We start from the raw sequence: 16,579 nt of genomic DNA, 5'->3' as shown, positions 1-16,579 counted from the left end.
CTCCCATTCCAATCCATTTTAGTTCACTGATTACAAAAATGTAGGTATTCACTCTTGACATCTCCTGTTTGACCACTTCCAGTTTACCTTGATTCATGGATCTAACATTCCATGTTCCTATGCAATAGTGTTCTTTACAGCATCAGACGTTACTTCCATCACCAGTCACATCCACAGCTTGGCATTGTTTTCACTTTGGTTCAGCCTCTTCATTCTTTCTGAAGCTATTCCACTGATCTCCAGTAGCATATTGAGCACCTATCGACCTGGGGAGTTCATCTCTCAGTGTCAAATCTTTCTGCCTTTTCATACTATTCATGAGGTTCTCAAGGCAAGAATACTGAAGTAGTTTGCTATTACCTTCTCCAGTGGATCGTGTTTTGTCAGAGATCTCTACCATGACCCATCTGTCTTGGATGGCCCTACACGGCATGCCTCATAATCATTGATTTAGATAAGGCTGTGATCCATATGATCAGTTTGGTTAGTTCTCTGTAAAATAAGAGGGACCAAGGGAATATTTCATGCCAAGATGGGCACAATAAAGGACAGAAATGGTATGGACCAAACAGAAGCAGAAGATATTAAGAAGAGGTGGCAAAAATACACAGAAGAACTATACGAAAAAGGTTTTAATGACCAAGATAACCACAATGGTGTGATTACTCACCTGGAGCCAGATATCCTGGAGTGTGAAGTCAAGTGGGGCTTAGGAATTATCACTATGAACAAAGCTAGTAGAAGTGATGGAATACCAGCTGAGCTATCTCAATTCCTAAAAGATAATGCTGTTAAGGTGCTGCACTCAATATAATAGCAAATTTGGAAATTCAGCAGTGGCCACCGGACTGGAAAAGGTCAGTTTTTATTCCAATCCCAAAGAAAGGCAATGCCAAAGAATGTTCAAACTACCACACAATTGCTCTCTACTCACATACTAGCAAATTAAAGCTCAAAATTCTACAGGCTAGGCTTCAACAGTATGTGAACCGTGAACTTCCAGATGTTCAAAGTGGATTTAGAAAAGGCAGAGGAACCAGAGATCAAATTGCCAACAGCCATTGGATCATAGAAAAAGCAAGGAAATTCCAGAAAAAAAAATTACTTCTGCTTCATTGACTATGCTAAAGACTTGTTTATGTGGATCACAACAAATTGTGGAAAATTCTTAAAGAGATGGGAAAACCAGGCACCTTACTTGCCTCCTGAGAAATCTGTATGCAGGTCAAGAAGCAACAGTTAAAACTGGACATGGAACAATGGACTGGTTCCAAATTGGGAAAAGATTACATCAAAGCTATATACCATCACCCTGCTTATTTAACTTATATGCAGAGTGCATCATGAAAAATGCTGGGCTGGATGAAGCCCAAGCTGGAATGAAGATTGCCGGGAGAAATATCAATAACCTCAGATATGCAGATGACACCACCCTTATGACAGAAAGTGAAGAAGAACTAAAGAGCTTGTTGATGAAAGTCATAGAAGAGAGTGAAAAAGCTGGCTTAAAACTCACATTCAAAATACGAGGATGATGGCATCTGGTCCCATCACTTCATGGCAAATAGATGGGGAAAAAATGGAAACAGTGACAGACTTTATTTTCGTGGGCTGCCAGATCACTGCAGTTGGTGACTGCAGCCATGAAATTAAAAGACACTTATTCCTTGGAAGAAAAGCTATGACTAAACTAGACATCATATTAAAAACCAGAGACATTACTTTGCAAACAAAGGTCCATTTGGTCAAAGCTATGGTTTTGCCAGGAGTCATGTATGTGAGAGTTGGACCATAAAGAAAGTTGAATGCTGAAGAATTGATGCTTTTGAACTGTGGTGTTGGAGAGGACTCTTGAGAGTCCCCTGAACTTCAAGAGGATCCAACCAGTCATTCCTAAAGGAAATCAGTCCTGAGTATTCATTGGAAGGACTGATGCTAAAAGTGATGCTACAATACTTTGGTCACCTGATGGGAAAAACTGACTCATTGGAAAAGGGAAATCTCATTGATTCTGGGAAAGGTCAAAGCCAGGAGAAGAAGGGGATGACAGAGGATGAGATGGTTGGATGGCATCACTGACTCAATGGACATGCGTTTGAGCAAGGTCTGGGTGTTGCTAATGGATAGGGGAGCCTGGTATGCTGCAGTCCGTGGGGTCGCAAAGAGTCAGACCCAACTGAGTCAGTGAACTGTACTGACTAATCTTTGCTCTCAGTAATTAATTATATGAATTATTTTTTGTGAATTTGATATTAAATTCCTCATGTTATTTACCTCTTGCTTTGACAAGGATATCTTCTCCATATGTTATCTCAAAGATGCATACATAAATTTTGTATTTTTTCATCTTTTACACACTTGAAATTCATGGTACAAAAATGGGTTATTTAGAAATGTACTGTATTAAAAAAATTTCACCTTGTAAATTTACAGACCTGTTTCTAGTGTCTTTCATCACTCAATACTTCAAAATTATCCAAGTTTAACCTAATTTACATTTTTAATTATATTTGTTCAACCAGAGAATGTTTCTTAACCTATGACTACACTTTTTTCTTTGACAATAAAAATGTATTTGTTCTTTTATAGCATTTGTAAACGGCATGATTTGTTACTTATATCTCAGCTTTTCTTCATTCTTCTGTGTTTTTATTTTTAGTTATCTGCTGCTCTTTCATTTTTCTAAGGAATGCCTAAAATTTTTAGAAACTTTTTCACTGTCAATTTCTTCCTCCATGTTTATCTCTGGGTCTACTTGCTGATTTGAAGTACATTCTCTGACTACTTGTTAGTGTAGCATAGTGATGGGAGCAAGTAAGCCACACTCCAACTCACAAAAAACAGATGATGATCATTCTCCTCTTTGGCTGAATATATTCCAGTTCCATCATCAAACACTAGTGAGTGAATGGTAGTGAGTCTTGGCACTTTGAGGATGACAGGTCTTCCTTAAGCAAAGTATCATGATGCCAGTAGCCATATTTTTAATCTATTTCAGTACCTTGAATTTAGTCTCTTTTCATTTCATATACTGTAATATTTAATGGATCACTCATAGAAATTAGAATGGCTATATTATAACCAAATAAGTGAAATACTCAGAAGAGAGATGTAAATACGTGCTATTTATAAAGAAATGTGATGAACAAGTACATGTCAAAAGTTAAGACAACTAAGATAAAATAGATCTATTCCTTAAAGGTCCAAATTACCAAAGCGAAATTTGGAAGAAATAGAACATTTGAATACATTGATAACAAGTGAAGAAATGGAGTATGTAATTTAAAACATTTCCAAATAGGAAATTCCAGGCTTAGAAGATTTCTTGGGTGAATACTATAAAATATTTTCCAGGCAAGAGTACTGGAGTGGGGTGCCATCGCCTTCTCTGATAAAATATTTAAAGAACACTGATCTTTCCAAAGCTGTTTCAGAAAATAGAGAAAGAAAAAAAACATGCCATAACTTCTAAAAATTTGGTCATTATTGCTCTGACACTGAGGCCTCACAAAGACATCACAAGAAAAGAAACCTGCAGAGCAGTGTTCCTCATGAAAGGTGACATGGGTGTCTTTGTGCTATGCTGGGCTGGGCTTAGTCACTCAGTTGTGTCTGACTCTTTGCATCCCCACTGACTGCAGCCTGCTAGGATCCTCTGTTCATGGAATTCTCCAGGCAAGAATACTGGAGTGGGTTGTCCTGCCCTTCTCCAGGGGATCTTCCCAACCCAGGGATTGAATCCAGGTCTCCCGCATTGTGGAATGATTCTTTACCATCTGAGCCACCAGGGAAGCCCAAGAATACTGGAGTGGGTAGCCTATCACTTCTCCAGGGGATCTTCCCAACCCTGGAGTTGAACCGAGGTCTCCCATGTTGCAGTGGGTTCTTTACCAGCTGAGCTACCAGGGAAGCCCTGTGGATGTCTTTAACTAAATGTTATTAATGAACCAAGTCCAGCAACATCAAACATCATGAGTAGAGAGTTTTACTCCAAGAATCCAAACTTAAGTTAGCATCCCCCACCCCAAACCAATTAATCCACTGTCCATCTTGTTCCCTGATAGCTCAGTTGGTAAAGATTCCATCTGCAATACGAGAGAGCAGGGTTCGGTCCCTGGGTTGGGAAGATCCCCTGGAGAAGGGAAAGGCTACGCACTCTAGTATTCTGGTCTAGAGTATTCCATGGACTGTATAGTCCATGGGGTGGCAAAGGGTTGGACACGACTGAGTGAATTTCACAAAATCACAGCATCACCTAAAAAGGTATAGAATAAGCATTTTACAAAATTCATCATACATTTGTGATGAAATCTTTAAGCAAATTGATAATAACTTTATTTTATAATGTTAATTTTAAGAAAAATACCTATAAAAAGCCCACAGCTAGCATCAAGTTTAAGGGTTAAAGACTGAATACTTGACCTCTAAGATTAAGAACATAACAAGGGTGTTAAATCTAACCACTTCTATTCAACATTTCCCAGAAATTCAGATAAGTGCAATAAAGAAAAAAAAGTGCAAAAAGTAAAGGGACATAGAGTTTGGAAAATATAAATAAAACTCTCATTATTTGCACATGGTTTAGTCCCATACATAGAATATCATAAGGAACTCATCTCAAAGCTACTAGAACTGGGCATATTTAGCAAGGGCAAGATGATACAACTTTGTCATCCAGGAATCAATGACTGTATACAACCAAGGAATAACTCAAAACTAATATTAAGAAAATGATTCAATTAATAATAACATCAAAAGAAATCAAATGCTTTAAAATAAATTTATTTAAAATATTTAAAGATTGCTGAGAGGAATAAAAACATTGCTGAGAGGAATTTTTTAAAGTATTTAAATGGATATATTCAATATTCATAAGTTGAAAGACTAAAATTTTGTTGATATGGTAATTCTACCCGAAGTTACTATATAAAATTCAAAGTACCCTTACATGCCTCTTTATAGAATTTGACAACTCAATCCTAAAATTTATATGGAAGTGAAAAGTATCCAAAACAATTTTGGAGTATCCAAAACAATTTTGAAAAAAACAAATTTGGAGGAGTTACATTATATTTAGTAGTCTTTCTTTTGCTATGTACCAAACTATTATAAAATTATCAGTTTAAAGCAAAAGGCGTTTACTGTCTCACAGTTCTATACACCATGAACGTCCGTCATGGCGTCACTGGTCTCTCTGGTCTCTGTAAGACATTTTTTACAAAGCTGAAATCAAGGTGTTCCGCAGTTTTGATCTCAAATGGATCTCAGAGTCATTCCAGTTGCTCTCAACTGCATTGCTTTTTTCTCAACTCGATCTTCCCTTCAAAGCTTATTCTTCTCGGATAAATTCACCTCCCTCCTGCTGTAAAACTGAACTATCAGTCAGGGACTGACCTGTGTGTCTAGACTCCACTGCACTTCTTGTCTCGTAGCTTCTTTCACATGTGGGAAGCAGTGGTGTGCTGTATCTTTCTCACATGTGAAATCTGTCTCAGATGTTCTCTTCTGCTGCCTGGTAAAGAAACCTCTGTGTTCACAAGACACTAAGTGATTAGATTAGGCTCAGCCCGATGAACTCTGTTTTGATTAATTCAAAGTAACCTGATTAGTAAGTGTAATTACATAAGCGCATGTGCAAAGGCACTCTTGCCCTGTTGTTGATGTTCAGGCACTAGGTCGCGTCTGACTCTTTGCCACCCCATGGACTACAGGGCACCAAGCTTCTCTGTCCTTCACGGTCTCCTAGAGTGTTCCCAAACTCATGTCCATCGGGTCGATGATGCTATCCAACCATCTCATCCTCTGGTGCCCTCTTCTCCTCCTGCTGTCAATCGATCTGAGCATCAGGGTCTTTTCCAGTGAGTTGGCTCTTTGCATCATGTGGCCAAAGTATTGGATCTTCAACTCAGCACCAGTCCTTCCAATGAATATTCAGGGTCGATTTCCTTTAGGACTGACTGGTTTGATCTCCTTGAAGTCCAAAGGATGCTGAAAGGTCTTCTTCAACACTATAATTCAAAAGCATTAATTTTTCATTGCTGAGTCTTTTTGGTCCAGCTCTCACATCCATACATGACTACTGGAGAAGCCATATCTTTGACTATATGAACCTTTGTTGGCAAAGTGATGTCTCTGCTTTTTAATATGCTGTCTAGGTTTGTCGTAGCTTTTCTTCCAAGGGGCAAGCATCCTTTAATTTCATGGCTTCAATTACCATCTGCAGTGAATCAAGATATGATATATTATTGTATCCAGAGTCCCAGGGATTAGGGAAAGAAATCCTGGAGACTGTTTTAGGATTCTGCCTACCATGTTACTATAAATTAAAAGATTATGATAAAGACAGAATAATCAATACAATGTTGATTATGCAGTCATAAGCATTTACATTAATGATACAGATTTGAAATTCCTTTACATTTATATTTTTACAAACATATCAAGATAGTTTAGTGAGAAAAGATAATCTTTTTTAAAAAAAATGGTTCTAGGGCAAGTAGATACCACATGGAAAGAATACAGTTGACTTTTACATCACACCATACACAAAAACTAACTCAAAATGGATCATATGCTTAAATGGAAGAGCTAGACAATAAAACTTCTAAATTTAAGACATGTTTGAAAATATACTCTTGACTATCAATTCCACAAAACATTCTTAGATATAACCTCAAAATTCTATTACAATCAATTTCAGTTAATCAAAATTCAAATGAGAATGAAGAAGAGAAACCACAGGGAGAAAATATTTTTAAATCATATATCTGATGAAAAATATTAGTTCCAAATTACAGAAAGAATTCTTAAAACTCTATAATAAGTTACACTTTTATTTTCAAAATGAGCTGAGATTTTAATAAAATTTCAGCAAAGCCTTAATGAACTCATGAAAATATACTCAGCATCACTATTCATTAGGGAAATACAAATTTAAACAACAATGAGATATCACTACATTCCCACTAAAATCCTTATAATCAAAAAGTCACACAGTAGCAATGATGAGAATGCAGAGACACCACAACCTTTATACGTTGTAGATGGAAACGTAAAATGGTGCTGCTACTTTAGAAAACTGCTGGTAGTTTCTTAAAAAATTAATCATAAAAAAACCATATAATCCAGAAATGGAGCTGCTAGCTATCTATCCAAAACAGGTGACAGAATAGATTCCCATGATGACATGCGTGCAGATGCTTACACCGGCATAATCTGAGAAGGCATTGTATAAGAATTTTTAAAAATATAGTGAGTTGAGAGGACAAGTCATAAGGAATGCATATGAGGAATGCATATGAACTGCAATTCGTAGACTGGATAAGGCAATGGCACCCCACTCCAGTACTCTTGCCTGGAAAATCCCATGGACGGAGGAGCCTGGTAGGCTGCAGTCCGTGGGGTCGCTAAGAGTCAGACATGACTGAGCGACTTCACTTTGACGTCTCACTTTCATGCATTGGAGAAGGAAATGGCAACCCACTCTAGTGTTCTTGCCTGGAGAATCCCAGGGCCGGGGGGAGCCTGGTGGGCTGCCATCTATGGGGTCACACAGAGTTGGACACGACTGAAACAACTTAACATTTTAGAACAGAATCAATAAAACATATGTAATTAATTCAAAATCACTTGTTGAATACTTTGCAGATGCCAAGCTCAGTGCTTGCTACTTAAGGCTGGTTTCATAAGTATAAACTCATAAAGAACCTGGTCTACACTTAGCAGATGAAATGCTGAAATGCTTATGCATAATAATAAGAATAAGCTAATAATTATAAGCTATAATAATAATAATAAGCTATTTAACCATTTGCCATGTGTCCAGGGCTTCAGTGCTTAATACACATTCATCCATTTAGTTTTTACAAACCTAGATAAGCAAGGTGTTATTATTGGCATATTGCAAAGGAGAAAAAAAGAAACCTGAAGAGGTTAGTTACTTACCCAAGGTCATTCTATAGTAAATGATGGAAGAAGAGCTCATGTACTGGTGGTATATTACAAGGACCCATCTCTTAGCAATTTAATGTATCTCTTCCAGGACACAAATTAGTCAGTGTCTACATTTGTTTTACCACCGTATATGCTAGACCTGTGCATGTCCAGGCTAGTAACTCCTAGACAAACGTGACTACTGAGCACTTGAAATGTACTTAGTCCAAATTGAGATGTGCTACACGTGTCAAATACACAAGATTTTGAAGACTTAGAATAAAAAATGGAATTAAAAAATACCTCAGTAATCATATTTTATATAATTACAGCTTCAAATTATAATATGGATTATAGTCAGGTGGTCAGCTGCACAGGGCAGGTGGATACTCAGCCCAGTGGGGAATGGGGAGCATGGAGGACGGCCACCTTGGGAACTGGGTGTTCATTTTCGTTCTGGAAGGAAATCAGTGCTTTGTGAAATAATAGGGAAGGGCCACACATCAGTAAGGGAAGGTGCATGCTCACTTGTGTCCGACTCTTTGCGACCTCACGGACTGTAGCCCACCAGGCTTCTCTGTCCACGGCATTTTTCAGGCAAGAATACTAGAGTGGTTGCCATTTCCTCCTCCAGGGGATCTTTCCGACCCAGACATTGAACCCGTGTCTCTGACATCTCCTGCATTGACAGTCAGATTCTTTACCTGCTGAGTCACCTGGGAAGCCCATATACGAAGTATTTATCTGATTAAATAAATATAATCTTAAATTTTATTTTACCTGTTTTTACTTTTTTTCTACTAGACTATTTTAAATGGCATTCACAGCTTATATTTATGGGCTCATCTCATATTTCTTCTGCATAGCACTACAAGAATTTTTTTAGTGGCTATTATATTTTTCAGTGTCAAATGATCCTGAACAAAAATACTCAACAAAAATAGCATAATGCATTCAGTGACTCTGTTAATTTGAATGTATTTTCAGAGCTAAAACAAGACCATGATCAGTATTCCTCTCTGAAAGCAAACTATTAATAATAATAATAGTTAAGTAGCAATTCAAACAAGAGGACTGACAGTACATTGCACATTAAAATACACTCAACATTCACAAACAGGTTAAAAATTATGCTGCAGAAAAGGGTTCCAAGTTTAAGTTTTTGGATAATCATTTTTACTAATTCAGCCATTAAATCTGTAACCTAATAATTTGCAGTTTCCTTAAATTTGAAGAAAGATGGACACTTAAAAGAATGAAAATAGATCCATGGACATTTGAGGGGAAAATCCCTTTCTTATCTTTTTTCTCCCTTTTTTCCTTTCTCCTTTCCTTCCCTCTTTCCTCCCTTCCTTCTTCTCTTCTCTCAATTTTTTGTTTTTCTTTCCCTTTTACTTTAAAATTATACCCAACTATTGGGCCTTATCCTGAAGCAAGATATTTGGATATTTTAAAGGTCTTAACTTTAAAATTAATTCTTTAAAGCCAATATAGTTTTATAATTTGCCACCATATCCCTATAAAATCTCATTAATTCAAAGATATAAGCCACTACCTTTTAATTATCAAAGCATAGATAATACATAAGATCATTGTAAAGCAACAGATAAAGATGTGTATTCCTTTTTTACCAAGCTGTTAATGCATAGATCTTTAGTAATAAATTGCTCCTTAGAGTCACATGGTGTTGTTATGATCTTGCTGATATGAAAATGGAAGCATCCCAAGAAGAAAGAGTTTTCTGTATTTACTTACACCCATGGACTTATTTCTGCACATACCGTTATGGGGCAAGTTAAAAATCACAGGAATACAAAGGGTGGAATGCTGAAGCTTCTCATGTGGCCATGCCACACACTAGCTCTTTGCCTACAGGCCCATCACACCGCCGTTCTGGCCTAGATCCTAAGCAAGACAGCATAGCTACTAAATGATCTATAAAATCCTCTTCACAATCTGCTCCATGAGAGACTGGCTGATGCTTTAGGCACAGGTAACAATATGGCACAATTTGGGTGTGTGTAACACTATGTGTCTTACCATATAAATGATTGTTCAAACTGGGACCCTTTTGGGAGTGAAAGGGGATACTATTATAATTATGCTGAAACAAGCATTTACACACAACTGTTTCACGTTAACTGGGACATATGGTCGCCCTGCCCATCCATGTTCATGTACTTCACACATGCAGCATGACTTCTGGAAACACCAACAATAGCGTTAATAATAGTAATAATAAAAGCTAGCTTGTTACTAGAAAATTGCCGAGATTTCCTATCTTGGTGAATGGGTTAGTTTCATTGTTGGGTGGGTGTGTCTGTGTATATGTGTTTGTCGCTCAGTTGTGTCCAACTCTTTGCAACCCCATGGACTGTAGCCTGCCAGACTCCTCTGTCCATGGGATTTCCCAGGCAAGAATACTGGATTGGATTGCCATTCCCTTCTCCAGGGGATCTTCCCAACCCAGGTCTCCTAAGTTGCAGGCAGATTCTTTACCATCTGAGCTACTTTAATTGCTTATAAAGACTCCCCCCGTCTCATCTAGATTTAGACACAGGCATGCAGTGTGTAAAAATTATGCTTATATCTCCATGGGTACAGCCTTATATGTTTCATGAGTTCCTTGGGGAACCAATTTTGTGAATATGTGTTACATCCCAAGACCAGCCCTGCCTGCTGTCCTGTGGGTGGCCCACAGATGCTTTTTTTAGGGAGTTTTTGTCCAGCTGATCTTTTAAGGTTTTGTCTTCCTGGAGCTTTGTGCAGGAGCACACTTCATGTCCTTAAATGGGATGTGTTGCTTGGCTCTTCATTCCAAACACAGCTCTGTGGGAGGTGTGGGGTTCATGGATCAGCTTGTCAGGTACGACATTATCTCCACACCAGAAATTCAAATGTGTGACTTCGCCTAAGCACTTCAGTTTCCTCGTTTGAAAAACAATCATCTCCTGTCTCCTGCAGCTTTCATGAGTTTCAGCTCATGCAAGCAATTATTTAAAAAAAAAAAACACACCAGTAAATGTAAACTTGGTAAAACAGCTCTGTGCAGAGTGCTAGTCTTGAAATCGCAGCTCCAGCATCATTCACAGTGATCCTGGGACATTTTCTGGTTACTTCCTTGACTTTGGAATGATTACACCTAAACTGGGCAAAGATATCCTCTTCCTGTGTTCCTTCAAGAAAGAAAAACAATCAAACGTGCCCCACCCCATGACAAAGCAAGGACTTTCATAATCTCCTGCAGTGTGAAATCTGGCCTCTCGATTGCTTAGGAGATGATTCTCCTACAATGGATATAAATAGTAAGAAAGCAATAACTCAGGAAAATCTACCTCTATTTTATACACTTGTTCTTTTAGAAAGGGAAAATGGAGAAAGAAACGAAGGAAGACACAGACTGCACATTTAATAATCGTAAAACCCTGATGAAATACATATCACCGCCAAAAAGTGAAACAAAGAACTGGATTCATCTTCTCTCTGTCTCTACTTAGTTCCCATCACCTAAGCAATTGCCACAGAGGCTATTTGTAGGAGATTCAGCAGAGAGAGCTTTGCTCCAACGGAATTTCAGCTGCTGCTTAAGTAAGAGTCAGAAATCTGAGTTCAGAGGGTGATAATCCACAGATGTTTCACTTTACGTGCTATGAGATGGTCTCCCAAAAACTGTTTCCCCTCCAGAAATCCCCTCTCAGACACACCTTAAAAAAGATGATGCCCGAGCGGCATCATTGCCCCATTTTATCTGCTTAAAGTGAAACACTGCACACCTGCATACTGACAAAAGTTCTTCCCTGCCTGCTTGGAGTGATAAATAATTCAAGTGGTGCACTCCAGAGAGCACCAGGAATGAGTTTCCTATCTTGTTGCAGTAAAGATATTTTTCTAATCTGGAGTCATCTAAAAAGGTTCTTGAAATATGTGTTTATGTATCATTTGGAAACAAAACCAGTGTCTGTATGAGTGCATGTATCGTATTATAAGCTTTTGGAGGATAGGAATCAAGTCTGTTTATTTTGCTTTTTAGCTTACATTATACATTTTGACTAACTTTGAAAAAATAAAACCAGAAACAACAACAACAATTTTCGAAAGCTTGTTGTGGCACAGAAACATTGCATAGCTGTATTTTTCTTTCATCTCAATAAAGGGCATACATAACATAAAATAAGAGTCACTTCTGCCATAAGTCATCATACGATTGCTCTTTTTTAAAAAATTTAAATTTATTTATTTTAATTGGAGGCTAATTACTTTACAGTATTGTATTGGTTTTGCCATACATCAACACGAATCCGCCACGGGTGTACACGTGTTCCCTATCCTGAACCCCCCTCTCACATCCCTCCCCATACCATCCATCTGGGTCACATAGGATTGCTCTTTTATTAATTTTGGAGTTTCTTGCTCCTGGACGGCTTGAAACCTGCCCTGAAGTCTGGCAATGCTGTTACTATTATCTTTTTTAAAGTAATATCCCATTGATCAAGTCAAGGAAAAAACTGGGTTTTTCATATGTGCGTTATTTTCGCCAAATTTCCCTGAACCAAAAAACGGTACTAATATAGCGACTGGAAAGTCCACGTGATGAAAGCATGCGTCACCATTTGCAAACTGTGAAATGTAATTGAAAGTAAAATGTTTAATTAAAATGGACATTTCTGAGCCTGCTTCTGGCAGCAGCCATCTTGCTGAAAATTATATTTGTTACACTGGCAACCTGGGAGAACAGTTCAAGAGATTGTGAGTGCCAGGTTCCATCCAAAAGTAAATGGGGTGAAAATCGCAAGGAGAGCTTGAATGCTGTTCCTTCCATGACCGTGCGTGTCTCGGACACAGGTGCCCTCGTACAGAGCGGTTAGAACAGGATGACCTGCCACATATAGCTACTCCTAAGTCAATGTTAATTAAAACAAAGCATCCTTTTCCCTCCAAATGATTGTCCCTTTCACTCGTGTCAGCAAGTTTCCTTAACAATTGGGCTTTCAGATGCTCTGTTCTTTTCATACAGCCTGAAATGCGAGGGTACTCATCGTCTCTTAAGTTATTTCTCCTTTGAGACCGTGGGGATCTTTTTTCTCCCCTCATAAAAGCCACTGATCCCAGATAATCCTCAGACTTGAGTGGGGATGAGCTTCACTGACTTTTTCAGTTCAAATTTGAGAAAAGAATTTGAGAGGGAGATTCTGTCTGGCATCCAAAGGACAGTTTCCTTCCCTGAAATCTGGGTGCATTCAAAGGCCGATCTGGTTGGGAAGTACCCAGCCTGAGCTGGGCAGGTCTGGCCACTTGATGACTGCAGTCTCAGAAGATGTCCCTCTTGGAGAAGAATTACTTCGGCATTCTATAAAGGGCAAGTGAAATACAGTTCCTTTCTGTCGCATCTCTCGCAGTGCCCTCTAAAATCTCCGTGGCTGATAGTAGACATAAAACTAGGGATTTGTGTCTGCCTTCATAAAAGCAAAATTCCAACTTGTATCTGTTTTTTTCCCTAATGTGATTAGGTTTACTTGCACTTTCTGTGCCAGTAAACTGCTCTGGAATCCAGGTACCATTCCTAAACAATGAAGGCACAGACTAACCAATACATGCATAAACAAGAAATATGTAAATGTAAAACTCTTTACAAATATTAATAGCAAAGCATTGTGGAAAAAAGTCAGCAGATCTGATTGCTGTTCTGTAATCTATGATTTGGGTATAAAAACAACTCCCATTGGCTGGATCCAGCATTGATGACATCTGATCATTTTTTCCTACCTGAACTTGTTTAGTGAGCTCTTTCTCTATAATATGTTCGTTATTGCCCAAGGAATGCTCTTTGAATTTACTTTCTTTACAGGGTGATTATAAATCTTCATGACATCCCTAATGATTCATCTCTTTTGGCACAGGGCAGGAGGATAACCATTTCTATAATGCACACATTTCATTTAAGGTGAAACTAGTAGGAAATTTATCAATCAGCCCAGGCGTTTTAGGCATAGGCTGAACTCTGCCACTGTAACCATTTTTTCCTCTCTGTAAACACTTTTAATTTTGGTATCCTTTCTGCCTTTAATGACCCATAATCCTTTCAATCAGAGGTTGTTTTTAATTTCTACATGATTAAGTGCATGTACTGAACTTTTCTTCTACTGAGGAACAGATGTAAATTAACTTTTTAGTCATAATATGGAAATATTTAGTTAATGTTAAAATATCCCCCAGATCATTTGACATTCCTTAAACAGAATAGACTACTCAACTCAAACTCTGATCAGCGTCTGTTTTCTGGGTTTTGCAGTATTATTTTTTCAAAAGCTAAATAATTTTAGTGCCACAAAAATGAGAGTGATCCTCTTCTTTATTTGGGGGTTCACTGTGGTGAGACAAACGCCTCATACTAAATGAGTCGTTGGCCATGACTTAGAGTCCTGAACCTGAAATTTTGATTGTTCTAGCAAGCTGTTCTTTATGAATGGAAAATCCTGGAATCCTGTGAGTTAAACACCTCTCCTAAAATATTTGTGGGATTGAAATCTTTCCCCCATTGTGTATGATTTTTGTAAATCAATGGTGTTTGTTTCAATCAGATGTTCTATCTCTCCTGAAAACAGAAAACTACATGAACAGATTAGAAACCCATATGAGAGAAGCCATCAACAGTGGGGGAAAGCCTTCTGCAAAAATACTTTTGAACTTCAGAGGAGGAGACACATGCTTGGTCCTCCAAGCTGGAAGACATGGAAAATTTTTTTTTCTTTCTTTTTTTTTTTTTTTTTAAATAGACATATGTAGAACATTTGTTTCCGTTTTATTTCTGCTGTCATAATATGATGGTTTTATTCAGTTTTTAAACATGCTTCAGCTGGAAACACTACATCTTTAAATCAGGCAACTCTGGCGTCTGTGTGAATTCCCTTGCTGCGCTCCCTCACCTTACCCAGGTGCATGTTAAATCAGTATTAATGACAATATCATTCTTGTGCAGTCATCTCCTGCCTGCAATTTGGTTTTAATTACCCGCCACGTTGTCTTTCCCCCTCACTGACAGCCATTAAATAGGGAATGACACCAGAGCCATGGTTGTGCGGAGTATTCACTTCGCCGGATTTCGTCCCCCTCATAACGCAGGCTGCAGTGCCTCCTAGTGGCCGAGGTCCGAAAGGGCCCTCATTGAAATTGGAGACTCGCCATGCACTTTCCAGGTGAACTTGGGGAGCTGGGCAGATGAGCTTACTGTTTTTTAAAGGGGGAACGCGGGGAGAAAAAAAAATAAGACGTTATTTATCAATTAAGGAAAAATTGCTATTTGGTAAAGTGTTTTTTTTTTTTTTTTTTCATTGAAATACAATGGTAAATTGACGCGCTACTGAAGCCTTGTTTCATCCTCCAAAATGGAGGCTCAGAAACAAGAAACTTGTCACATAAAATGCGTCCGACCAAAGTTCTCCAAGCGAATGTTCAGCCAAGGTGCGCTGCAAGTCTCCCAGGAGTTAGACCTTCACCTCTTCCTCCTGCCCTGCGCTATTTTCTCTTGGGCCACAGAAACGGTTTTGTTTTCTTTCTTTTTATCCCCCCTTCCTCCTCTTTCTGATTTTCTTTTTCCATTCTTATTTTTCCCTCCATTTTACAAACGCCTTTTATTTTTTATGAGAGTTTAAAGCATTTGTGTTCTAAGTGATGAGTGTATAAATGTATGTAAAAAGTATCTTTCTGCAATTATGCAGTTCCTAATTTTTTTTTAAACAAAGTTCTCCCTTATACGGGAGTTTAAAAGTGAAGTTGTTTGTCCAAATGTTCAAATTAGACAACCGTACAGATGCTTTGGATCGAAGCTCTTCCTTCGTATAATGGCTATTGCATTTTGCATTAAAAAAAAATTGGTTAAAATAAATCTGCAGGCGTGTGCATTTCACAAAGAGGACGCTGTCTCTCTGGCACTGTAAATTAAAAATAACATTGCTTACAACAATACATCACAGCGCACTTGGAGAGGGAGCTTCGGTAAGGAACCAGATTCAGTTTTCACTTTCTGATTGTTCTCCCCAGCAACTTCTCTCTGGTTAGAAGGTTGAGGATCCATGGGTTGGTTGCTCTTTCACAGTTGTTTGCTAGCTTCTTTTTAGCAAGTGTAATTACTCATTTCACATGCTGCTAAATGAGAGTCATAGCTAACTGCTTTAATTAGAATTTTAAGCATACATAGTATATGCAGTAACTTATACATACATTTAATTGTGTGTTTGTATTTGTATGCCTGTGTTTCTAAAAACCCAAGCATAAAATAGAGATACCGATAATTACAGTGCATCTCACGCATTCTTCCTTCTGCTAACCAGCACAGTCATGTTAAAAGTATATTCATTTGTGGTTATTGCTGCTGCTTTAAAAGCAAAGCACTTTATTTACATTTTAAAAATTAAAACAAAACAGCATTTTGTTGAAAAAATGTTAAAATTGGTTAGAACTTGGTCTCAAATTTTAATAAAGACATTGAAGTATGATGCTTTTTGCTACATAAGAAACTTTAAATTGCCTCATAAACTGATTTGCAGTAAGTCTGATAGCATCACCCAAAGGAGAAAAAAAAATATATTGTCTTCAAAACTTAGGAAACTAACATATATTTTAAAAGGGAAAATGTGCTCAAGTCACCCTT

General features: G+C 38.0%; 1 protein-coding gene across 1 annotated transcript in view; it reads right to left on the bottom strand.

Annotated features, from left to right (window-relative positions):
• Positions 1 to 16,003, bottom strand: part of LOC101112928 (TAF5-like RNA polymerase II p300/CBP-associated factor-associated factor 65 kDa subunit 5L) — a 137,048-nt gene extending 121,045 nt beyond the window's left edge. Inside the window, 2 exon segments of the mRNA XM_042235695.2 lie at positions 14,941 to 15,156; positions 15,888 to 16,003. Coding sequence (XP_042091629.1) covers positions 14,941 to 15,156; positions 15,888 to 16,003 — 332 coding nt within the window.
• Between the last annotated feature and the right edge of the window lie 576 nt (positions 16,004 to 16,579).

The sequence above is a fragment of the Ovis aries genome, chromosome 18 (assembly GCF_016772045.2).
Source record: "Ovis aries strain OAR_USU_Benz2616 breed Rambouillet chromosome 18, ARS-UI_Ramb_v3.0, whole genome shotgun sequence".
Lineage (NCBI taxonomy): Eukaryota > Metazoa > Chordata > Mammalia > Artiodactyla > Bovidae > Ovis > Ovis aries.
Note: the sequence above shows the minus strand (reverse complement) of the source record. Positions and strands in the feature narration are given on the sequence as shown.